General features: G+C 34.2%; 1 protein-coding gene across 4 annotated transcripts in view; it reads left to right on the top strand.

The window, feature by feature from the left end:
- The window catches only part of FOXN2 (forkhead box N2), a 57,845-nt gene extending 32,829 nt beyond the window's left edge, over positions 1-25,016 (top strand). For 3 of the 4 annotated variants that reach the window (XM_082427816.1, XM_082427817.1, XM_082427818.1), the window contains exons 3-6: positions 8,767-8,891; positions 11,158-11,222; positions 17,543-17,611; positions 19,126-25,016. In XM_082427816.1, the coding sequence (XP_082283942.1) occupies positions 8,767-8,891; positions 11,158-11,222; positions 17,543-17,611; positions 19,126-19,649 (783 nt within the window). In that variant the 3' untranslated portion in view covers positions 19,650-25,016. The remainder of the gene's footprint in view (positions 1-8,766; positions 8,892-11,157; positions 11,223-17,542; positions 17,612-19,125) is intronic. The other variant, XM_082427819.1, reaches the window with a different exon arrangement.
- The last annotated feature ends 1,884 nt before the right edge of the window (positions 25,017-26,900 follow it).

The raw sequence follows: 26,900 nt of genomic DNA, 5'->3' as shown, positions 1-26,900 counted from the left end.
AGAGACTGAGGTAAATAATATTTCTATCCAGAAATAGATATTCCTCTACTTCTGTCACGTTGTTAGTATGAACAGGTATTGGTCAATCTAGTAAATAATTGAGCTGGGTTTGGGTTTTGTGGTTGTCATAGTTACCTTCAGTGTACCATAGTCTTCACATTCCTACAGAGATGGACTGTTGATACTTTGTACTTAGTGTGCGGCCTGGAATGTCAGGTGATTTTTCTCAGCATTTCTGCTCCAACTCCATCTTTCAGTTTGTGACACATTTAGAGGTGAGAGGGGTTGAATATTTCTCTCTGTACTCTTGCCCCTTCCTTAGCAATAGATTGCTCTTGCTTGTTAGTTGGTGCAAAGTTCTTAGTGTGAACAGGGTGGGTTTCTCAGTTCTTCTGCTCCAGTTTTAGTCTTAAGCAGACTCTGTACGCCTGTGCCTCAAGAGTGGGACTTTCCTTGTCTCCTCCACGAGCGGACAGTCTCTCCCGTTTACTCAGAGTGGAGTCTAGAGCTGCACTCATCAGGAGCCAGTCACCTACATATGGCTAGTGGTTGGCATATTGGATAGCACAAAATAGGATATTTCTGTCATTGTATAAATTCCTACTGGACAGCACTGTTCCAGCGCTCAGGCCAATTTCTTGCTCATTTCCATCATGGTGAGTAGATGTTGCCTAATATCAGTGGGAAGTTCTAGGTACAAGTGAGAGACCATTTCCCAGCAGCAGCAGATCTCTGCTTTGTATCTTTGAAGGATTTGGGCATCAACAGATTTCCTGCCCTTCTAATGGCATGTAGTATTGAATACATTGCCTAGTGTCAGTGAAATGTGAGGATAGCTGGGTTTTGTACTTTTCTCCCAACAGCAGCCATCCTTTCCCGGGGACTGGGGTGAGGAGTGTATTTTGCCTGTTTCTCAGTGGCAGACTGCTTTTGCTTCTTATGGACCTTTGTCCAGGGTTTAGGCAGGTTTTGTGCCTCTGCCACAGTGACATCTGATCTCACCTTATGCTCATTCAGGGCCTGGAGCATGAATGAGCTTTGCCTGATATTTGCTCCAGCCTCAGACCGTGGTAGGTTCTGCACATCTATCTCAGTCTCCAAGGGTTTCTTCCTTAGGTCTCCTGCCTGCCTACAGTTTTGAGTATTTTTTTTTCTTGCCTTTTATTGTGACTGCCACTTCTTCCATGCTCTACCAAATGTGAAACTGTTCATATGTTTCGTCTCTCCTCACAGGACCTGTCATACTTCAAAATTCAATTATTTCTGTTGTCTTGCAGCCTTAGATCTCAAATAGACTCATAAAAAATTATGGTTATGTAGGCTATTTTGTTTTTTAATTTTTTTAAAAAGAAATTAATTTTTTTAAAATTTATTTTTGGCTGTGTTGGGTCTTCGTTGCTACACACAGTCTTTCTCTAGTTGCGGCAGGCGGGGGCTACTCTTTGTTGCAGTGCGCAGGCTTCTCATTGCGGTGGCTTCTCTTGTTGTGGAGCACGGGCTCTAGGCGTGTGGACTTCAGTAGTTGTGGCACACTGGCTCAGTAGCTGTGGCTCGTGGACTCTAGAGCACAGGCTCAGTAGTTGTGGCACACGGGCTTAGTTGCTCCGCAGCATGGGGATCTTCCTGGTCCAGGCTCGAACCCGTGTCCCCTGCATTGGCAGGCGGATTCTTAACCACTGCGCCACCAGGGAAGTCCTGTTTTTTTCTTGTTAGGCTGGGAATGATGTTCTTTTATGGCTTTCTATACCCCAAGTGGTAGCAGAAATCTATTCTTATTTGGAATAAAAGTTAAAAGGACAAGTACTTATATTTTTTAGTAACTGAAGGATTTTGTAGGACAGTGCTGTTCAAACTTGAATGTACCTATTGATCATCTGGGAATCTTGTTAAAATACTGATTCTGCTTCAGCAAATCTAGGATGGGGATTGAGGCTTTTTCATTTCTAACAGGCTCCCAGGTGATCCTGATGCCTCTAATCCATGGACACACCCTGGGTAGCAAGACATTTGGACACACCATCATCTTATAACTAACTTAGGAGCTTATTAGTTATCTATTGCTATGTAATAAATTGCTGTGTAACACATTCTTTACTACACATGGAATATTTATGAAGGCCAACTATGTGGTTAGGCCATTAAACAAAGCCTTAGCAATTTCAAAGGATCAGTCTCTGTTATAGCCAACCTCCAAGATGGCCCCCAAATGAGCCCCACCTTCCGGTATTCGTGCCCTTGTGGAGTCCCCTCCAATACTGCATAGGGCTGACTCGTGTAACCAAGAGGATATTGTGGAAACGATGGAGTGTGCCTTTTGAGTCCAGGTTATAAAAGACATGATGGTTTCCATCTTGGATTCTTGGCTGGTTAGCTCTGTGGGAAGTCAGCTGCTATATCATACAGACACTTAAATAGCCCTGTGGAGAGGCCCCTGTGGCGTGGAAATGAGGCCTCCTTCCAATAGCCATATGAGTGAGCCATTTTGGCAGCAGATCCCCCGCCCCAGTCAAACTTCCCTTTCAGATGACTGAAAGCATTGGAAATTTTGGATTTATCCTTTCTACCGTGCATTACTAGATTTTATTTTTTGAACTGTATCCTTAATTCTTTTCTAGTTTTAGACCTATTATGTTTATGCTTATGATGGGATGTAAAAGGGGAACTGTCTACTAGATATTTAGAAATATGATACACGGGAATGGTAGTGATGTTATGGTATTAAAGCTCTAAGTTTAAAGCCCTCAGCATTGATTTTCAGTAGAAGAGTCTAGGAAAAGTATGGTATAGTGGAAGCCAGGGAGAGTCAGTTTAAGTGTGAATGAGCAACAGTGTCAAATGCTGCAAAAAAAAAAAAACAAACTTGAAAATGATTAGCTAAGAAGTGATTGAGACAAGTAGCACCCAAAAGATTAGAACTAAAAATATATGAACAGTGGTTATTTCTATTGTGGCCACTTTCGAGCTACCAACATTATGTCATTAAATGCAAAGTGGATAGGCGATGTTTACAGTCAGTAGCACACCGCTGTATGTAAGGAACACATACAATCCAATAAGAAAAAGAAAACCTGATAGGAAAATTGACAAGAATATGAACAGGGGGTTCACAGAGGAAGGAAATACACATGGCCATAAACATATGCAGAGATGTTCATCCTCTCTAGCAATCAGGGACATACAAATGAAAAGAACAAAAAACCAGTTTTTACCCATTAGATTGCAAAATTTTTTAATGTTTTATTAGTTGAGGATATGGGGAAATAAATCAATATCAATAGTTTCTCACCATTAATAGGAGTGTAAATTAGTATGACCATTCATGAGGGCAACTTGGCAGTAGTTATTAGAATTAGAAACGTGCGTATCCTTTGATCTAGTGGATCAGATTCTGATTTCTCCCCTTAAGTAAAACTCATACTTGCACACAAAGAGATGCATTCAATATATAAGAAGAATATTCATTGTGGTAAAGTTCTAGAACAATATGTCTAGTGTGGTATAATTTGTGTTAGTGATCAAAAGGGATTTGTTCTTGTCCCTAATTTTTAATTGTATGCATTATTTATATAATTAACCTGAGCATTTTTGAATCTTTAGAGAAAGAAAGCAATTAAGGAAGTGAAAGCTAGTGAATGGGAAAACATACAGTCCAGATTTCAGGGAGAGTGTGATAAAGAGAAAGAAATTATCTTATGAGCTAATAAAGAATATGAGAATAAATACAGAAATTGTAATACATTGGCACAAAAATTAGCCAGCTATTGCCACAAGTCGGGGTGGGAGGGAAGGAACTGGTAGGTGATGGTCTTCACGAAAATCAATGGATCACTTTACTTAAATGTCTGAAATTTGGACAGAAAGTGATACATTCAAGTGGGATTGGGAATGCTTGTGAATTCTTTTTTTTTTTTATTTATAAAATACTTCTTGAATCAATGCCTCAAAATGACAGTATTTCTCTTCCAATCGGCAAAAGGCAAGCAAGCTATACTTACTTCCATTAGATGCTGGAACTGAATTTGGCAACCTTGAAAGCACTTTTCTGATGAAAGCTGTTATCTAGAGATGGTAATCTCAAAAAAGAAGACAAGATTGACAAAGGTCCAGGTCAAACTGCAAATTGATATTGATACCCAGCCAGCTGGTATAGCTGTTGATTAGTTTCCTACCCTCATCCATACCATAGTCACCACTCTCAAAAGATGGGTCTAAAAATCTTGGCTTGGCATTTATCTGTCTCAGAATTTTAAAATTACAAAAGCTAGACATGGTGTTTTTTTGTTTTGATTTGTTTTTATGTTTCAAATGTTAACACTGAAGTCTTAAATCTGCTTTTCTAACTTTTTGTAAAAGCCAAACTAAAACAGTTAATGGAGATTTTAACTGGGAAACATGAAATTAGAAGTTTTGCCTGGTTTAGTACAATTTTAGTCTGTACGTTTTCGTAGTCGTGATTTGCTTCAATAGCTAAATCCCAAGAAAGGAAGTCATGCAAGCCACCATAAAAGTTCATACTATAAGCAAGAGTTATGAACGCCCTTTTAAACTTAGTGGTTCTAAAAACCACTGAAAAAGGTAGTCAAGGAGGGAAACTATTAAAATGTACAGGGCAGGTACATAAAAACATTTCAGGAATAGGGAACATTGTTTCTTCTCCCAGTTTTCTTTACAACTTCCATTAAGATAAATCTTTTTAAAGTTCAATTCTTAATATATTCCTCATTTCTTCAAAAGCTTCTGTGGGTCTTTACCAAATAAGTCCAGAAGCCTTAGAGTTCCAAAATGCAAAATAGTACATGAGAGAATGCACATTTCCTGTTTCCATTGCACAAAAAATGTGTCTTGTAATAGGCAAATTTATTTTAAAACAATACTTAACTTCTAAAACTCTTTATTACTTGTGTTCCATCATCTAAGCACAACTTAATAAAGAAGCAAAGTTTTTAAGTGAGACTTAGATTACAAATAAGTTTTTTTGCTCTAGATTCTAAAACATAGATTAGCAAATATATACTTTCATCTTTTTACTGATAGTTTGTGAACAGACCCAGTGAACGGAAGTGCTGCCATGGTAACATAAACCAGACTGTTATTTGGAGAACTTACTCAAGACACTTAACTGCCCTGAACTACAAGTTTTCAGTACCAGTTCTTCCAATTTGCTGTTTCAAAGAAATAGCAATTCTTCTAAGATCAAAATAATTTGCAGTTCTCTCACAAGAGAATTTTAAAAGTAGATTTGAACTAAACAGCTTCTAGGAGTATAATCTCAGGAATACCAAGATAGAACATGGTTAGAATTATTAAAATAATTGTCTTAGTCAATATATGAAAAATAATCATGCATATCTTTTCTATATGAAACTGAAGTGGTTTTGGGGCAAAGGATGTTGTGGGTGCTAACATTTTAAAGCTTTATTTCCCAATCTTCAAAACACATTTACCACTTAGGCCAAGCGACTGAAAATATATCTAATTTAAGATGTTCCATCACTTAATGCAAAACTACATTTGTAAAATTTGACTTCCTTTGGAAAAAAATTAAAATTTCAAATACTTGTTTAGTGTACTTCATGTGATATCTTGCTGCTGTAGGCCAGAAAAAGTTTCACCTGATAGTATGGTATGTTTCTTACTATATTACAGTGTGATTTGACACCCATGGTTTTTCTTTTCCAATATGTTTAAGTAGCTAGGATGTTAAAAACTGCCTTATACTCAATTACCATACTTTTCCTCAGACAAAAACATTTTTCCTTTATCAATTTAATTCATCTCTTTTTTTTCTAACTTTTGTCTCTTCAGAATTAATTGATTTTTGTTCTTATTGTTGATGTTTTTAAAAACTCCCTTATCTCTTAGAAGAGGAGTAGGAATATATTGTTATTAAGCCATATAAACTTACTATTGATATATGCCAATTTCAGTATAATCTCTTAGTATTCACTTAGTTTGCAGCTCTATGTCGCTTACATATAAATTACCTTATTTGACTCTCATCACAACTCAGTGAAGTGGCCTGTTTTTTTAATTTTATGGATAAAATATGAGAGGACAGACTCTAAGAGATGAAGTGATTTGTCCACTATGAAGTAGCCAATCAATAAGCAATGATTAGCACCTCAGTTTGAAAACGTGTGAAACAGTATTCTTTGATTATGCCATTCTGCTATAATAGTTACGACATGATATTTAGAGATAAAAAAGCCTCAGTAATAGACTAATGTTACCTTGAAAAAGAGTTCAGGAAATGGAAGCACCCTGGAATTTATCACATTAAATCTTCAGCAATGATAATAGCTTATTACATCATGTAGGATTTTATACAAGCAAAAAGGAGCAGGGTCCTATTCAGGACACAGGTCAGTTTTATTGTTGTCTATATAATTGTTAATGTTGTGAAGTGTAATTCAAATTTTAAGAAAAGGTTTTTGAAATAGAAAAGGTGTAATATAAAAACAAAAATTAGTAACAGTTTGAATCTCACTAATCTTGTGAGTTAGTTCTGAGGAAGCTTTGTACATCATGGTGGGAGGGGGTCAGGTTATACCTTATATTTATTTTTTGACATTTGTATCTTCAAAAGATTAAATATCTTCAAAAATATTTATTAAAATTTAGTCTCAATAACTAGCAGAATAGAAACAGAAAAACAAATTTGCATGCTATTAGACTGGAAGAAACGAACAATTTTTAAAACTACAAAGAAAATGAACATAAAATATAACAGTAGTAGCCAATGTTTGAGTGCTTTTGTGTCTGGTAGGTACTGTTTTATGTATATTTTGAGCATACTAATACACAGAGAACATAGACGTTTTTCTAAAGGTTACACAGCTGTTAAGTGACAGAGCCAGGATTCCAAAATAGGTATTCTTCCTCCAAGGCTTGTACTCTTAACTTATGTACAAGTAGTGTTTAGCTCTGGGGCAGTGTGGGATGAATTTGCAGTTGGACCTCCTCTGCATGGCTATAGGGTTTTGTATGTAAGCTGTAGGTAGATGTGGTACATTTGTAGGGATGTGCATCTAGTCAGACTGTTCAGGATGTGTAGGTAGGGATGGATGTTCAGCTAAAGAAGTAGGAAAGATACATCCTGAAGGAAGAGTTTGCAGGTGATCTTACAGCTCCTGAAGCCCTTCAGTTATTTAGTTTGACTAGCTCTACTAGTGTGTGTGGCATTTGACCACACCCACTTAGTTTTTATATAACTGTGTTTCTTATACCTTTTATTTACTAGATAATCTGTAATTGTAGTTTGGCTATCTTTTTACAAGAGTGTTTATAAATTTCCAAGTGGTCAGAGAATTTTGTTGTTGGGATATTTTTTTTTCTTTTTGCGCTACAGTGATCTTTAAAGGGGAATTTATTTTTCTTCGTGGTCTAATCAATGTTTAGTTTTTTCTGTTAATATTTGGAAAGTATACTCTCCAAGAATTCTTTAATTACATCAGTGTTTTTCATAGGTGTTCCACAGAACACTAGCTTCCTCAGATGTTTCCTGGGAGAAAGAGGTTCTGTGCCAAATAACTTTGGGAAACTTCTTAAAACAGGTTTAATTAAAGCAGGACTGTTTAGGACCCTTAATCTGCTAATATGTAATGTAACCTTCTAAGAAGGAAAGAGGTAAAATACTCAGCATTTTTCAAACCTATTTGAAGGAATTATCTCATAGCCTGGCCTTTCCCCTTGCACATTAGATCATTTTCGTGAGATTCTTCAGGTATGTTGTCCACTTACCTTCCTGGTAAGCTGTTCCTTCATATTAGGGGAATTGTGGAGCGGGCAAGCCAGTCTTTCAGGCACCTCCCATTTGCAATTTAGCGGGCACTTCTGTTATATTTTCTCTAGTTTCCAGAAATCATACAAATTGTATTATTTTTAGATTCTAATGACTATTTCCATGAAATCTGGGCTTGTGTGCCCATTACCATATTATCCAGAAGTTCCTCAAATGTTGTAACTTAACCATCTTGAGGGAAGAGTTGATACTTCTTCCTCTTTTTTATCTTTTACAGGAGTCTTTTCCATGCCTCAGTTTTTGACTTAACTACTCTTTGAGACTTTTGCCATCTTTTCATTAAATTGTTTGCCTCGAATTTAAACAGTTTAAATGGGAAACTAAATACTAGTGTTAATGCCATAAAAAATAAAGTTATTTTTATATGCATCACCTAATATATTGTTTAGCACTTCTGGGAGAATGACACTACCTAATTTTTTCTTTTTGTTTTTTCTTTAGCAGTAATGATAAGGGGTAACATTTGTTGACATCTTAGCATGTGGAGGGCCACCTTGTACAGCCCTTCATGCTGTTCTCTGCACAGCTTGGTGGTGTAACATTCTCACAGAATGTGATGTGAATGCCATGTCCTAGAGTTGTGCAGTCCTGTGGCCCTATGTGCCATGCAGTGTGCAGAGTACTTTATGCATAATGTAATCCATAGAACAAGCCTATGAGGTAGGTACTGTTATTATCCATACCTTACAAATAAGGGAATAATGGCCCAGAGAAATAGAGGTTAGTTAACCTTCCTAAAATTACACAGCGGGTCAATGGCAGGGCAGGGGATAGGAACCCCGGCAGTCTGCCTCTGGGACTTTTAGTCACATAGTCCATTCCTAGCAAATTTACTTCAACTTTTGCATTGTATTCAAAAGGTACTGTTGGGGTTTTTTCCCCACACACATTTACTAAAAACATTCAGACACTGATTTTGTGTGTCTTAAGTTCCAGGTTACTAATTCTTATATATTTCATTCTAGGTTAATGGAAAAGGTTCCTTATGGTGTGTTGATCCAGAATATAAACCCAACCTTATGCAAGCACTGAAGAAGCAACCTTTTCCCTCAAGATCAACATTTTACACCCCTCCTGCATCACCACAAAGGTACAGGATCTAACATGTAAATGTCAGTGGTGATATATAAGATTTCATTATATGAGATGGAGAAACTTAGAGTTGTAGTTTTTTTTGTTTTTTAATTATATAGAGATTTATGGATAAGACATTAGCGTAAGGCATTTTTACTTATAGTCTAACTTATTAGGAAACAGGATGTTGGATAAGTGAGAACATAAATTCTGGAAAATGTAGTTAATAATATTCTAACTAAACTCTACACAGTGATAATATGATTTCAGGTATAACCTGAAACCTTTTTGTAAAGGTTAAATCATTTAAATTGTCTGCAATGCTAATGCTGACCTGAAGACATGGGAAAGTAAAAGTATATTTAAAAATTTTTAAATAAGGTGATTAAATTTGTCATTGCAGCATTTTTATATACATATTTATATTTCTTTTTCTATTTTAAGTCTTTTTCCTTCACAACATGTTTAATATTTGAAAATTATGTTCAAGTCTCAAATTTTTAAATGTTGTCAAGTAAAATAATGCTTTGGAGTTTTTTATTTGTTTTGTTTCTGCTAGTAAATATAATTATGATTTTCCTTGGCTTTTGTTTTCTAACTCAGTGATCTATAAATTGATCTTATAGCTTTCCAATTTTAAGTTAAATCTGAAAATGATATGATGTCCTTAAATCTGATTGTTTCCTTTTCTTAAAGAAACCTTCAGAATCTTTTTTTTTAATTCTATTATGTATATTCATTTGAGTTAAAAATGACAGATTTTGTCAAGATACTTTTAAGGGTAGTCTATAAAAAGTTTTTTAAGCTTTTTAATAAAATAATACATGGAAATTTTGAAACATACACAAAAGTAGGGAGAAAGAGTGAACTCCCATTTGCAACAGTTATCAACATTTCATGTGTTTAATTTCTTTAAGTATTATTAGATGACTTTTAGAGGAGTGGTTATAGCTGAGATACAGTTAAAAAAATTAGTAAGACTAAGTTGAAATGTCAGCAATATATATACTTATATACTCATTGAGGTTTAAGCTTATTTACCATATTAGTAGATTAGAAGGATCATTGTAACAAGAACTGGTTTATCCTTATGAAATGAAACCTAGAAAAGACGTTATCAGAGTTTATATTCTCATTGTTTGGGAGTTGATACCTTCTTTAATGTTGGTGCTTATGAGATGTCCTAGTTAAAAAAAATAATAGTTTAGAAACTAATGGTAAGTTCTGCTGATGGTCCTTTCATGTTTTATTTAGCAATGTTATTTTTTATTAAAAATTAAATGGGAGAATTGGCACTCTTTTTTGTATACCATCAAAAATACACTTTCCTGTGCCTTTGATATGATGCATTTTCATGTTTATATTTTTAACTTTATCATATGTTTATATGTTAAATAAAGTTGATTTTGTGGTTTAAAAACAGGTAGATAAAACAACAGCATAAAGATTATAATCTTTGACCTTAAAACATTACCTTAATATTTTTAGAAACATTTTCTCTTTATCATTGTTTGGCAAAATGACAGTTCCATCTGACACGACTTTGTGTAGCCCTTTCATGTCATAATTGGTAAGTCTGAGGAAGAGAATGATCTATAGAGTATGTAAAACTGTGACTAAGAAATAGACTTTTAATTTGGTTAGCAAAACAGATTTTTTTTAAATACTATCACAAATTCCAAAGAAGAGAAATAGTTTGTCCCAAAAATGTCTTAATTTTTGGAACTAAAAAAAAAACTACGGGTCTCTTTTCATGAATATAGAAAGTTTAATTTGATACCGATATTTATTGATTAAATCAGGAATTTATCTGTTTTTTGTCATCACCATACAGTCTTCCTTAAACATTGTTTTGATAAACACTTTATTTTTATAGTAACACCTGTATTAATATCATATCAAACTTAGGCATCCAATACAAAATCAAACAGTAACTATTATGTATTGTCTATTGTTCCAGGCATTTTAAATTCATTATTCTTATTTAATTATCACAGCAACCCTATGTGGGAGGTTTAATTATTCCTGTTTTACAGATGAAGAAACTAAAAGATTAATTATTTTGCCTAAGAACACCCAGATAGTTGTGATTTAAACTTGGATCTTATGCTCTTTCTGCTTTGGCAGACTCTTCCTAAACTGAATAGTATTAGCAAAGAAAACAAGGTAAAAATAGTTTGTGTTTTTTATTGTACAAATTAGTTGTATTTGTAACTAAGTTCTATAAAATGTGAAATAAAGATCTTTTATAAGTATGCTTGTCTTATCTCTTTATTTTTCAGTGGTTCTTTATCACCTCACTACTTAAGCTCTGTACTCAAGCAGAACCAGGTGCGAACTCTCAAAGGTATGTGAAAGATCAGTATTTTAAATCATAAAAACTCAGATCAAAAATCAGAATTTTTGTTTAATTATTTTTTAATTATAAAAGTATTAAATGTTCATTGTAGAAATTTTGGAAAATAAAAACATTTATAAAAAAGAAACTAAAACGTACCTTTTATTCTGCTGTTAGCTTTTTAATTGGGGTATACTTGATGGTATACTTGATATTATATGTTTCAGGTGTACAACATAGTGATTCACAATTTTTTAAGGTTATACTCCATTGATAGTTATTATAAAATATTGACTCTATTCCCTGTGTTGTACAATATATCCTTAAAGCTTATTTCTTTTATGCATAGTAGTTTGTACCTCTTAATCCCCTACCCCTATCTATCTTGCACCTCTGCTGTTCACATTTTAATACAATTGCTTTGGTCCTTTTTATGCCTTTCACATGAGTAGATATGTTTGCGTGCATGAACATACACCCCCCACCTCCCACACACACTTTTTCTCCACTGGGATTAATTATACTGTGTATACTGTTTTATATCCCTGTTTTCATTTCCTTTTATGTATACTTTTCCTTGAAAATAGGGAAATATTTCTTAGTAATGCCCGCAATAGAGAATTATCTTTTTAAGTCTGTCAGACTAGAATAGAGGTTGACAAACTATGTCCCATGGGCTAAATCTGGCCTGCCACCTGTTTTTGTATGGCCTTTGAGTTAGGGATGGTTTTACATATTTCTTTTATAGGTTAAGTGTAAAGAACTATAATTTAGGAAGAAAGCAATAAGTTAACTTCTGGAATTTTGTAGACTTTTAAAAAGTAGGTCAAAATTCTGAAATTGCAGTTTCCCCCCCCTACTCATAGTACTACAGGTTAGTGATATATTAACATAAGTTTTCCTAGCATTGTTGCTTTGGAGCCTACAGATGTTTCTATGACCTTTAAAAATAGAAATTCCCAGACTAAAAGCCTTTCTGTGTATCAGAGATATTTAGGCTCTTTAGAACTACACTAAGCCAAGCCTAGGAAACAATATGATGGTGGTCTGTAAAAATAAGGGAGGGAAAGAGTGTGAAAAAGCTTAAGAGGACTCTGCAAAGAAGTTAAGCGGATTGGGAGTCTGCTTCAGATATGTTGTAACTTAACATAAGGCAAGTATCCATTTTCCTGTTACCTGCATGAGTAAATGTGCTCTCTTTACATTTAGGGATTGCTGAAACTTCCTTTATCTTTTTATTACCTCAGTGAGTTCTGACCCTTAGTCTTTTAAGCTTAGTTCATATACGCATTTTGAGAACATTTTCTCTTTTGAATTCTGGGGTTTATTTAGAATTTCTTCTTGCTCTTGTTCTATTCCATCCAAATTCTTCTTCTTTGGGGAGCAGCTTCCACAACTAGAGCATAGGTACTTCTCCTTCATCTAATGAGTTTACATCTCTCCATGACTGCTAACACCTTACTTCCCTCCATCTCTATCATTGTGAGTCTTAGGCCTATTCCCCTTCTAGTAATTAACTTGGTGGGGAGGGTGGTTGGCATTCTGTCAACCAATGCAAGTCTGTCCTGGAATAGAATACACAATTCTCATGAGTTTTAACAGGAAAACGTAATACCACACAAAAACTTAAGAGAATTTATAATTAAATCAGGTTGCTCTAGCACATATTCATAGACTTCTGAGGAAATTTGCTTTTTCATAACTCTTGATATTATTTCTAGGGTAAAGTTTGAAAACTACAACGATAAATCGATTAATCAACATTCAACTGTTTATTCTACAAGTACTTGTTGAATTCCTCCATTGTGCCAAGCATTGAACTGGGTGCTTTGGGATATGCAGAGATGAAAGAGACCCAGGCCCTACTCTCAGAAAACGTACAGTTTAATTGAAGAAGGTTGACTAGAATTATGCAGAGTACATTGGGAGAAAAGGAAGTGGGTGGCAAGTTAAGCTTAGAGGTGGGTCAGGAAAGGCCTCTTAGAGAAGAAACTGTGATGCTTGAGCTCTGGGCCTCAGAAGTTGGGAGGATATTTTTGGGTAGAGGTTTGGTGGAGGACAGTTGCTGGGTCGGTTAAGTATGGCTGAAACCTAAGAGCACAGAAGAGGACCAGGTAGCCTCGGTCCAGTAGCTGTAGATGTGATCGTTTAGTGTGAGCAAGGCAAATGAAGAAGTTTAAGCAGGCATTAGCCAAATCAAGGAGAGCTTATTTAGCATAATGAGTTTGAACTTCTTCCTATAACTATAACATTAGTTCCCATTGAGTTCCTGACTGTGGTGTTTCGCACGCATTACAGCAACTCTTTGAGGTATTGTTACCCTCTCTTACAAATGAGGAAACTGAACTTTGGAGAGATTAAGTAACTTTCTCAAAGTCACACAACTAGTAAATGGTATAGAAGGAACTCTGATTTCAGAGCCTGCACTCCTACCAGATATGAGGCGTTGGAGGAACTGCTGAAGGTCTTTAAAGAATGAGATGACATTGTCAGTTTTGTGTTTTGTAAAGATCACTGAAGTTTCATTGTTGGCTCCAGTATTAGAATCCAATATAAGATTCATCTGTCACTTCACAGAATCATCTTTTTTAAAGTCTAATCTTTTTTGCTCATCTTGCCAATAGCTATTTTACAGTATTGTATAGCGGGCAGCAGGAGGCACAGGGATCTCATACTGAGATAGCAAAACAAAACCTGTTTTTGTCAATATTTGGTGTGGGTTTGGAGTAAATTCATCTGTTTAAAAATATTTATCGAGCGCAGTTGTGTGCTAGGCACTGTTCTAGGCACCAAGGATATGTCAGTGAACAAAGAAGACAAAAATGGAGCTATATTCTAGTTAGTAAATTTTAGTATTTATACTTAAGCACTAACATACTATAAGGAAATATGAAACTTAGACAGTTAATGATGAAGTTAGGGGCTAAGTGCATATCTAAGTTCAAATTTATGGTTACAAATTAGCATAATTTTTATCTTAATTGAAATGAAAGTAAACTGGTGGTCCAAGCAGCTAAAGTCTTAGTAATTTTTTGAAATCGCTCTCCTACTTCTTTAAAGAATCACGAGAAACAGCTTCTCTGTTTGGATGCTCTGTAAATGTGTATATTGGTTTTGATAAAGGCAGTAAATCCTGTTATTGTTATTACTTAGCTTACAACCATTTAAATTCTGCCTCTGGTTCTTATATCATTCCTTAAGCAAATGGACTGAGAATCAGATGATAGAAACTTATTTGTCTTATTATAACCCTCACTTTCACATAGTTAAGACTGATGTCTTTTAAATTTTTTTCTCAATTATTGTTAATAATTTCTTAGCATCAAGGCTAAGAAAATATAAACCAGGAGGCATAAATTAACACTTATTAGAGATTTATTTGAACCAGTTATTAAATCAGTAGCATATTTTGAACTCCAGTCAGAACTATGAAGGATAAGAAGGGAAATAATATGGCTTTTAACTAAGTTGTTGTTGTTGTTATTGTTTAACTCACTGTTTTGATGGCTCTCATGGCTCTAATGACAACTGACTGTAAACTGGAAGTGAATTATAGCATTAAACTAAATAGTGTCAGAGAAAATATATACAAAAGACTTTATAAAAGAACCAAATTTTCATTCTTCGTGAACTGAATATGTTAAATAATATAGCTAATAGTATGTTTATTAAAACCACAGCACCATCTTTAAAACAGCATGAAGTACTTACTAATGAAAAAAGCATTATGAAGTGTGTTCAGTTGTGACAATAAATAAATAAGTCTTACGTTTAATTTTAATACCAAAACTGATTTGGTACTATAAATAAAAATTGTTTGTAAAATCTACACAGACAGTTTTTGTTCCAAGAAGTTCAAGATTATATTGATAATCAGGTGTTCTTGATGACCGAGACAAATCACTGATAATCAGGTGTTCTTGATTACTGAGTGTCTGCGATCATTTCTCTGGTGCTTATTTTAACACTGAAGTTAAACTTTTTTTTAGTTAATTGGCAAGGCATTGTGGGAAGCATACTTAGCAAATGTTCTAAACCAAACAAATCAGATGTAGATAAAATCCTTTTGCAAAGAAGTAATTTCATGTGGGAAAATTCAAATTAATTTGCCTGTAACAAATTCCTACAAGAAATAAGGGTATTTAAGGAATACTTTTCCTATCATTCTACTGTTATAGAAACAGTACCTAATTTTGTTATTATTTTAAGAAAGGAAATGGTATTCATGCAGCTTTCTTATTTTGTCAGGATAAGTCTCTTAGTCGATTTTCTTTTGTTTTAGGTATTGTATTTCAGAAATTAAGAATGTTTTATAGGTGCTTCATTTATAAGATTAATAAATTTCCTGAAATTGTTTCCTCATTATAATGCATTTCAGTATTAGATTCTCTCCCTCACTACCACTCCCTTTTTTTTTTAATAAAGTTGGAAACAAGGTAAATATTTAATTATTTCATGGAGCAGGAGTCTCTCTGTTAGTATAATGCCATGCAAGTTGTGCCCTGCACAAGGACACCTGGCTGAGGCGGTGAATGGGCTTTGAAATCAGCCCACACTCCAGTCCCCAAGCTGTGTGCCTTGGTATAGGGAAACATTCACCTGGAGGCGAGTTGTTTTTTTTTTTTCCAGTTCACACAGAGATACAATATGGGCTATAGCTGTACCTTTTTTTCTTCAAAGACATGTTAGAATACTGAACTCTATCATATTGTAGTCAGGTCTCATTTTGAAAGATAGGAATTGGAGAGGTCTTTGTTTTGCTAGCCTCTGTGGCTGTGGCATGTGGGAATCACTGATTCAAATTCTTTTTAACTTGCTGTTTTTTTCTGCCTGAAATGCTTTTCCTTTGGATGTCTTCATGGTTTCATTCTCTCACCTCCCTGGGGTTTTTGCTCAACTGTTACCTCTCCTTGAGGCCTCCCCTAACCTCTACTTAAAATTGCAACCACCTTTCCCCACATTCTCTGTCTCCCTTCCGCCTTAATTCTTCTCCCTAGTGTTTTTCACTCTGATATACTGTATTTCTTTGTGTTCTGAGAGGTTAGGGATTTTCCTGTTTTGTTTTCTGCTATATTCTCACAGCCTGGAATGATGTCAGCCTCATAACAGGACACTCTATTGAATGAATAACAGAATAGAGAATTTCCAGTATACTCGGTAATTTTCTACAAAATTTCCTACTCTAATTATAGATGCTTAGTAAGTATTAAGGGATGATGATAGAGTACAAATTGAAGGCCTGGGTTCTGGAGGTAGACTGCACAGGTTTAAATCCCACCTCTGTTGTTCTTAGAGACCCATCTTTGCCCATTTTCTAAGTTAATACTTAGAACATGCCAAGGACTCTGTAATTTGGTGATAATCAGCTTAATCTAAGGAAAGGAGGGAGGGCAAAGATGTAATACATTCTTTACACATTTATCAAGGAACCACTATTTGTTCCAGGCATTATGGAACATAAAGAGAATAAGACATGATTCCTATCTTAAGGAAGCTGACAGTCTAATTGGAAAGACATTCATCTAGAGACTCTGATTCATGAGATCACATTTTATTCAAGGGGAAAGAGTATAGTATTATGTGCTCCTTCATAGCAACAGTCTTCTGATTTACTTAAGCCTGTTTATTAAGGTCAAAAACATTTCCTGCCTTCACAGAGTTTATGGTCAAGATGGGGAGAAAGCAAGTCACTATCCTCATGGATTTATTATCAAAAATAACTTTATAATTAGGTATTACAAGTAAAATGCAAAACTTTGGGGTAATAAAAATTTTCCAGCCTTGCGATAGAAATGGGGGGTTTTATGTCAGTCTTGTTTTAAACTTATTCTTTATAACCTAAAATTTATAAACATTTTCTAACTTTTCCTTCACATTTTAGATTATACCATTTTACTTTTATTCAATCACGATTATTCAGACTAACAGAGATGGCCAAGATGGAGAGGGGTGAACTTTTAGTACAGAAGTAGGTATGAGAGCATAATGACCTCTGGAATAGAACCTGCTGATTTTACCAGCCTTTTAAAACCCATTTTTCTTACGGAATATCCATAATTATGTTTGAGCTCTTGAGTATTATATAAATCTGTAGTACTTGTAGGCTTGTATATAATTATGACTAAAGACAGTATTAATATTTTTGTGTTTTCTTGGCTAATTTAATCTGTTTAAGGGCAATCCTTATTGAAATGCAGGTCAGGTTCTTATTTTCATTGTGAATAATTAAAGAAGAGAACTTTCATTATCTCTAGTACCTCTTAATTCTCCTTTATAATAGACTGTCTTTTATAAAGAACATGGATATTATCACTCTTTTCCTTTTTCAGAATCTGATATTGACGCTGCCACTGCAATGATGCTTTTAAATACTTCTATAGAACAAGGAATTTTGGAATGTAAGCAATCATGCTTTTCTTTTTAAAATACATTTTTTGTGAGTGCCTTTCAAATGTCATTTTTTTTTTTTTAATATTTATTTATTTGGCTGCTCCAGGTCTTAGTTGCGGCACACGGGATCTTCACTGTGGCATGCAGGCTCTTTTAGTTGCAGCGTGTGGGCTCTTTAGTTGTGGCATGCGGCGTCTTTTAGTTGCGGCATGTGGGATCTAGTTCCCTGACCAGAGATAGAACCCGGGCCCCCTGCATTGGGAGCACGGAGTCTTAACCACTGGACCACCAGGGAAGTCCCTCAAATGTCATTTAGAATGCAAAATATTTCAGTGTTACAGGCAAAATTACTTCTTTCTAACTAGATTGTGTTTTCATCTGAATAACTTAGTTTCTGTTTTATTGTATTTCTTTTAATTTATGTGAGAAATTGAGAGATCGAGGTTAATGCTGTGATAGATCTTGTTACATTGACCAAGAAATGAAGAAATAAATAGCATACTTAGAAATTAAGCTTGAAGATTTAAAAGTAAAAATGAAAGCTATGAATAAGAAAACATAGAAAAGTATGTTTATAACCTTGAAATGGAAAAAGCCTTTTTTGAGATGAGATGCAAAATGCAAAATCCATAAAAGCTGTGTAAATTTAATTAAACATCAAAATTTTAGAGTTCTGACAACAGCAGATATCTTTAAGCATAACACTGGGACAACATACTTCTTCACTTTATATAACAGACAAAGGAATAATATTGAGTATACATGTGTATATAAAAAAGATTTTATAAGTAAGAAATAAGGAAACAGTTCAACAGAAAAGTCAGCAAAATATATGAATAGGTGGGCCTCAGAGGAGGAAATATATAGATGGACAACACACGTTTGAAAAGATGCAGCTTCTCTAGAAATCAGTGAGATGCAAAATGAAACAATATTGAGATACTATCTTTTTGTCCATGAGATTATGAAAAATTAAAATGATTGATAATATTAGGGGTTAAGTATAGGAAGTGGGTATTGTCATACACTGTAGAATATAAATTGGTACAACCATTTTGGAAGGCAGTTTGGAAATACCAATTAAAACTTAAAATGTGTGTATTCTTTTACTTATTAATTGTATTTCTTGTTATCTCTCCTAGAAAAATATTGCATATGTGTAAGAAAAGGCATGTGGATGGATTTTCGTTGCAGTATTATTTGTAATAGTGGAAAACTGGCAACAACCTAAACACCAATAAGTAAATGGTTAGCTAACCAGTGGTACATTGATATTGAGGCATTCTGTGCAAGCAGCTCAAAGTAATTATATTGTCCATGGAAAGGTCAAGACATACCATTAAGTGGTTTAAAAATGTTTCACATTAATACCTACAGAATGATATGGTCTGCATAAAATTTAAAAATCCACAAAACATTACCAATCTAAAGCACTTATTCAGGAGTGATATAGTAGCTTTAAATGGCCTGTTTCTGCAATCAAATGCATTTGATTTATTGATGGAAACTTTATTTTCCACAGGTGAGAAGCCTCTTCCTCTTAAAACAGCAGTGCAAAAAAAAAGGAGTTATAGCAATGCATTTAATCATTCCAGTGCTATGCGATTACACGAGAGTGATTCTTTAGCCACCAGCATTGATCCAAAAGAAGACCACAATTACAGTGCAAGTAGCATGACAGCACAGCGTTGTGCATCCAGGTCTAGTGTGTCTTCCCTGTCTTCTGTGGATGAGGTATATGAATTTATCCCAAAGAGTAGCCATGTAGGAAGTGATGGCAGTGAAGGATTTCACAGTGAAGAAGATACAGACGTTGATTATGAAGATGATCCTCTTGGAGACAGTGGCTATGCATCACAGGCTTGTGCAGATACCTCTGAAAAAGGGCAGCCAGACAAAAAGATGCGAAAACAGTCATGTCAAGAAATTGATGAGGAGCTCAAAGAGGCAGCTGGATCTCTGCTCCACCTTGCTGGAATTCGTACATGTCTAGGTTCCCTAATAAGTACTGCAAAGACACAAAATCAAAAGCAGCGGAAAAAATAGAAATACTTACTAGTGTGAAATTATTTTTAAATGTGGCAATACTCTTCTACTTAATTCTTTACAAGGGATATCAAAGCCATAATGGACTTCTTTTGTTTTAGGGTGAGGGAGGGGTGCTAATTACCTGTTTATTTCTAAACATTATTGTTTTTTAAATTTTTATTAAGTAATTGCTGTTAGGATCATGCGCAATCATAAATATGATGTGAAGTCCTAAAAGCATAATTTCTGTGATAAGTGTGATAAGATTTGGAAATATTATGTAAAAAAAATCCCCAGCCTCTGTCTTAAAGTTGTAGGGAAAATCTTTTATTCTATTGTGTCCAAATGTAAGAATTGGCAACTCTGTAACATATTTTTTTCATTTTCTCTTCCAATATGTAATTAATTATAGTTGCTGATCCAGCTAAAAATTTTGCTGCTTTCTTTCTCACATACTCCTCACTTGACACATGCAATTCAGTAGGATGAGATTTCAATTTTTTATTTTGTCTTAATTTTTGTTTTTAATTATTTTTTGTTGACACATGAACAAAGTTGAATATAAATTGGAAAAGATCCTAGATGTCTAGAAAGTTCCTTTTGGATACATAGGCAGTATAGCAAAAATTCTAGGATTTAGAAAAGGCAATTTTGTGATGTAATTTCATTTAAGAACACTCTAATTCCTATTACAATATTATCTTTCAAATTTTTTAACTTCCCAGATATTGCATAGCATTTATTGGAGCCATTTGTTCTTTCCCAAAGTGCTTTGCAACCATTGTTTAAATTTTAGCCACTAACTGTCTTTGTTGAGGAGAAACTATCCAATGAAAGGATATAGCCATAGAGTGTATTAGGAAGTTAACACCCATTTTGGCACACTTCTGCAATAAGAGGATCTTTCATTTGCTTGTTAAATGTGCTGCATTCTGAGAATCTTGTAGTACGAATGGAGTGTAATCTAATATAAACATTTTGAATACGTATTACTTATGTTATCGTAAATAAAGGTAGATCATTTAGGAAAAAACTTCTGCCCAAACTTTGTATGAATTAAATTTGTATGTGCACCTAGTTAAGTTAAAGGATTTAACAAAACTATAGAGACAAAATGCCTTCGTGGATTTCAAAATTCATATAAAATTTAATCTTATATGATACATCCTTTTGAGGAGGCAGTGTAATACCTATTATGTGCCATTAAATCCATGCTAAAAGATTTTGTTACTGTTCGAAATGTGTATTGACCAAGGCCTTTTTCAGTATTTGAACAAATCTGCTTGTATGATACATTTTTTTCATATTATTTATATAATGTGACTATATCATTCAAAAGGAACAAGGGATACTAATAAAACTAAACTTATTCACTATATATTTTTTTACAACGGCAGAAGCAACTTTCCAAAAGTTCAGTCTTATCTCATGCTACATCCTGTTTCATAGACAATGACCTTGTTTTCATTTTCTGATAATTTCATATATACATATACATACAGACATATACATACATACACACATAAGCTCACGATTTTGGTTTGTTACTTTCAGCTACTTCTATGACAATAAAGCATTTTCTTGGATTTTTTTTTAAACAAATATTTTTAACTTGTAGAGTTTATTTGGGCAAAACTGAAATGAGAAGCATAATGAAAACGTCTTTTTCAGTTGGCAAGACTTTAAGCCAGGGATAACAACATTAATATTATCTGTCCTGTTCCCATGTTAATTGTAATTGAACCTGGATAGCCACATTAATAGAATCGGTGCTGTTGAAAAATAGTAATCTTTCAATTTGTTGATAATGAATAAGTGTGCAGGATGAGGTATTGGATTTTTTTTGTTCTTCATATATGTCACATCTGCTACAGAAAATGGCTAACCCAAGTTAACATCTTTTACTGTAGACAGTGACTATAACACCAAAAATCGTTTTTACCACGGTATAAGTAGTACACAGATTATAAAAATCATTTTAATAACAAAACGTTTTTAAGCTATTTACTCTGGCCCTCTGGATAGACCTTATTAACAGTGTTTTAATGATCTGGTTCCAATTTATCTTGTTCAACTGAAATTCTGTACCACAAATGTTCTGTCTGGTTCCTGTCCATTAGATAATTAGCATTTGTGAAGTAAAGGAAAATAAGATAAGGAGGGGGAAAGTCCTTCCCAGTTCAAATAGAGATCTTCAAAGTTATTTTTGTCTTAATATAAATAACAATAACTTTAAACTTGATTTTCTCTCCCTCTTCATTGTACTCTTCGCACAAATTTAAGTTAAAAGTTCTATTCATCACTAGCAAGGTCAATAAACTTTCACACTAAAACCTAACAGGAAGAAGTTATAGGATATTATATATTGAATACTTATATAGAATTCAGTGCATCACTTTCCATGTGCTGATTTACCAAGGCAGTTATTTTTAAGGTGAAGAACCTTTTTAATTATGGTCCCCCATTAGTACTTCCATAGACATCCCATTCCTCAGGTTTGTTGAGATAAAAATATGGCTAATAACCACCCAGTTAAGGAAGGTCATTTCAAGTCCTATGGACTGGAAATTGTATTTCTAAGAATATATTACTAGCAAATTTTACTATAATAAAAACAACTTGGCAATCCTGGAGAGATTTTATATTTTAAAACTGTGACTTAAACTAACATATAATTTACCTTGCATCAATATAAATTGTTACAACCAATTCCAGTTTATAATAGATCCCTAGTAGAAGTTTTAACAGTTAATCTTCATCTTTCACATCCCAGATAGAATCAGTGTTTCATGAATATGTATTTTTGAAATTTATTTGTGCAATATATTACTAAGTTAGTTCATGTTTTATTTTACTTTTCAAATTCAGAGAAAGAAAGTATTACATGGAGAAGCTAATTATTGGTGGATCACCTCCTTTTTTCCACCTTTGAGCCTTTCATGTCCTCCTTGTAACCAATGTGACTTCTCTTAACTAAGATTCCTTTGTATATAGTAAAGTTTAGAATATATATATTTTTTCTTTTGCTACTTTCTGAGGCATTATGTAAAGGGTCATACTAGGTCATCAGTTAAATATATGTTAGCACGAATTCAAAACTAGAGAAAGTTTTAAGGGGGGAATGTGTGTGTCTTGGTAGACCAGGAGGCCTTTCCCAGCAATTTAAGCAACAGATGTGAATACTTCACAAAGCTGTGAAGAGTATTGTCTTAAATACTACAGTAACTTAACAGCCTTCTGTGAAGACCATAGCATTTAATTAAGAAACTTTGAGGCTTTCTAGTTGACATATATTTTATAGTTTTTTGTTAGTTTGAAATGTTATATAAGCTTTGATTTAAAGTTTGCTTTAGTATGTTAATGATGTAGTCAAAATATTTATTGAAAGACAAAGTAGAGTATTTTAATGTTATACCTGCCATTTTTTTTAAAGCACATTTTTTGCATCTAACTGCCAGTGCCATTGTCAAAACTTGTTTTTAAAATTGTTGTACATTTCTTATTAAACTAAGTGCTTAATTTTAAAGTATTATGTTGCCATTATATAGTGTATAAAAATGTATAACTGCCAATTCATTGTAACTATTATTTATTTTTAAGTGAAAGTGTAAGAATGCTTTCTGATTCAAGAAATTTGAGTTATTAAACTGTCCTTATCCTCTTTTCTAAAGTAGCATAAAAATTACCCTGAGTTTGAGTTATAATTGCCAGTAAGTAGATGACCAGTCCAAGTGAACCACTTCTCAGTTGCCAGTCTTTGCTCATATTAAAAACAACTTAACAAATGTTTAATTTTTGTATCTAATCTCTGATTATTAAATTGTTTATAAAGTTTATTTTTACCAAAGAGATGCAATTCATTATGATAAAGTATTACAGAATAAACCTTGTTTTATAACATACTTGTACTTTCTCTGTCCTTTGGGGGTTGGTAGTGTAGATGTAGGTGGTTCATACTCCTACACACACACACACACTCACACACTCTTTCTATTCCAGTGTTACAAAGTTGGAGTCATGCAGATGAAGAATAAAAGTTTTAATTTAAGAATTTTTTAAAGGCTATTTTTTGAAAGTATTCTTTTTCCTGGTTTTTATATGTCATCTTAATCATTGAAAGCTAAAATAGTGTGAATTACATTATTCTCTTCCTGAAGTTGAACTTTTCCTGTTCGTATATATAATGAGATATTTTGAAATATAACTAAGAAAAATTGATTAGAATATGTAATTATTAAAGCTATTTCTGAGAATTCCCTGGTGGTCCAGTGGTTAGGACTGTGCACTCTCACTGCTGAGGGCCTGGGTTCAATGCCTGCTCAGGGAACTAAGATCCCACAAGCCACACGGCACGGCCAAAAAAAAGACTATTTCTAAATACAGTTGACCCTTGAACAACGTGGAGGTTAATTCACATATAACTTATAGTCAGCCCTCTGTATCCTCAGTTCCTCCGCAAAGGCAGATTCAACCAACCGTGGACTGTGTAGTATTGTAGTACTTACTATTGGAAAATATCCAAGTATGAGTAGACCCTCGAAGTTCAAACCCACTTTACTCAAGGGTCAACTGTACAGTAGTTTTACTTCAAAAATACCCATAATAACCACCTGTTAAAAATTGGGCATCCATTGTAAAATGGAATAATCTACAACCAATACTTTGATTTTAATTCCCCCTGTCACTTCTTTGAAGTTCTGTACTGGTCATTTAAATGGTAGTATCTACCTAGAGTTGTGTATTCAAAATGAGTTGGTGAGACAGCCATATTGATTTTAAACTCCCTTTGAAATCCAGATTCATTTAAAAATAGCCATTTGGGATTCATGTATTTGTCCCTTTAAAGAGAGAATCTTATTCTCACTATTAGATTCACCACTTTCTCGCTCATACAAGTTCTGAGCTAGTATAATTTTTATACACCATTTTTAGAAAAATATTAAAATATAGGTTAAAACATGTTTAGTCTTTTCCTCAAGAATTTCAGGACATGGATCTTTTTTTTTTTTTTTTTTTGGAAATGAAGCTAGCAAAAAGTACAAAAATTTAGATATAAAAGTGTTGAGAATCTTTAAGAATGAAAATAATTACTAATCTTAGAAATAGCCATATTGGGGCTCCCCTGGTGGCGCAGTGGTTGAGAATCTACCTGCCGATGCAGGGGACACGGGTTCGAGCCCTGGTCTGGGAAGATCCCACATGCCGCGGAGCAACTAGGCCCGTGAGCCACAACTACTGAGCCTGCGCGTCTGGAGCCTGTGCTCCGCAACAAGAGAGGCCGCGATAGTGAGAGGCCCGCGCACTGCGATGAAGAGTGGCCCCCACTTGCCGCAACTAGAGAAAGCCCTTGCACAGAAACGAAGACCCAACACAGCCAAAAATTAATTAATTAATTAATTAATTAAAAAGAAAAATATTCCTTTAAAAAAAAAAGAAATAGCCATATTAATATGCTCCATGAAATTTTAAGTAGAGGAATGTTTAGACGCTGTTATCCTCTAAATTAAAATAGCCATGTGCTACACAGAGAATATAACATACTTAAGGATAGTTTGTGTTCAAAAAGATTGTTGGAAAACTAGAAACACTCTTCAGTGAACTTCAGGGCAAGTTATGTACCTCATAATATAGTGGATAAACAACAATCCCTCCTTAACTGAAAGTGATTCTTACACAGAAATTTTGTTTAGGTGGATTTTCTTCCATTATAGATTTTCCTTAACCGTGAGGTTTTGGTTCAAGTAAATACTTAACAAATCCACCTTGTTGGGAAATTTTAATAATAGAGGAAACAAGGAGTTGTGCAGGAAAGAAAGATTGTAAAAATTATTAATTCAGGGGAGATTTAAGAACCTGAAGCAAAATTGCTATCTGCTGGTTGATAATTTGAAATAGAGACTGCAGCCAGATTAAAGTACTCTGCAGTCGGGAATTCCCTGGCGGTCCAGTAGTTAGGACTTGGTGTTTTAAGCGAGGCTAAATAAATAAAGTGCTCTTCCGTGGAACTAAATTCATATGATAATCCTGTATATTGAGACGAATTGACAAAAAGTTGCACACCCTTTGGAAACTGAACATCTTTTCACTGAAGTATTTCAGTGCTTAATCCCAAGCACTGGGTTTTAAGTGTTGGACACAATACACACTAAGAAGAAAAATAGACAATCCCTCTCTTAAAAATGTAAACACAATTGTGAATTGTGGTGATTGCCATGAAAGAAGAAAATAAAGAGCTCTCAAAATATATAACATTTGATCTGGGGTTTCAGGGGAGGTTACCCTGAGGAATGTAATTTAAGCTGAAATCTGAAAGAAGCAGGTAATTTGGGAATGAAAGCATGGCAAATTCTTCTGGGCAAGGATAACAGCATTCACTAAGAGCCCTGTGATTGGAGAAAACATGAGATTTTCAGTGAACTAACAGGCTAGTCTTACAAAGCAAAAGAGCTGGGGCCAAACTTTGCAAAGCCATGTGAGTCAAATTAAAGATTTGGGCTTTTATTTTAAGTACCTAGGGAAGCCGATGAAGGTGTATGCGGTTTAAGAAATCACCCTAACACTTTGTTTTTGGGTTTTTTCCCCCAATTTTATTCCATGACTTGGTTTTCTCCCCCCCTTTTTTTTTGTATTGGAATATAGTTGATTTACAGTGTTTCAGGTGTATAGCAAAGAGATTCAATTATATGTATATAACTGAATATATATATATATACACTTTTCAGATTCTTTTCCATTATCGGTTATTACAATATTTTGAATACAGTTCCCTGTGCTATACAGTAGGTCCTCGTTGTTTCACCCTGACTCTTTGACTTGCAGCCATAATGAAGTAACAGGGTCAGATTTAAGCTCCTCTGTAAACAACCAGAAAACTGGGCAAAATATATGAAATATTTTTGACGTGATCAATAAGAGTGATATAATTCTAGCCAGATTAATTAATGGGGAAAAAAAAGGAAGACACAAATTAGCAAAATCAGAAATGAAATGAGACATAAGGACAGATCCTACAGGTATTAAAAGGATAATAAAAGAGTACTATTAAGACCGTTAAGCCAATACATTCAACTTAGATGAAATGAACAAATTTTTCTGAAGTCTAATTGACTTACAATATTATATTAGTTTCAAGTGTACAGCATAGCATGGTGATTCAATATTTTTATACATTACAAAATGATTACCATGATGTCTAGTTACCATCTGTCACCATACGAAGTTATAATGATATTGCTGTATTCCCTATGCTGTATATTATATCCCTGTGAC

The sequence above is a fragment of the Balaenoptera physalus genome (genome assembly GCF_965194825.1).
Source record: "Balaenoptera physalus genome assembly, chromosome: 15".
NCBI lineage: Eukaryota > Metazoa > Chordata > Mammalia > Artiodactyla > Balaenopteridae > Balaenoptera > Balaenoptera physalus.
This window is presented reverse-complemented; position numbering and strand designations above follow the sequence as displayed.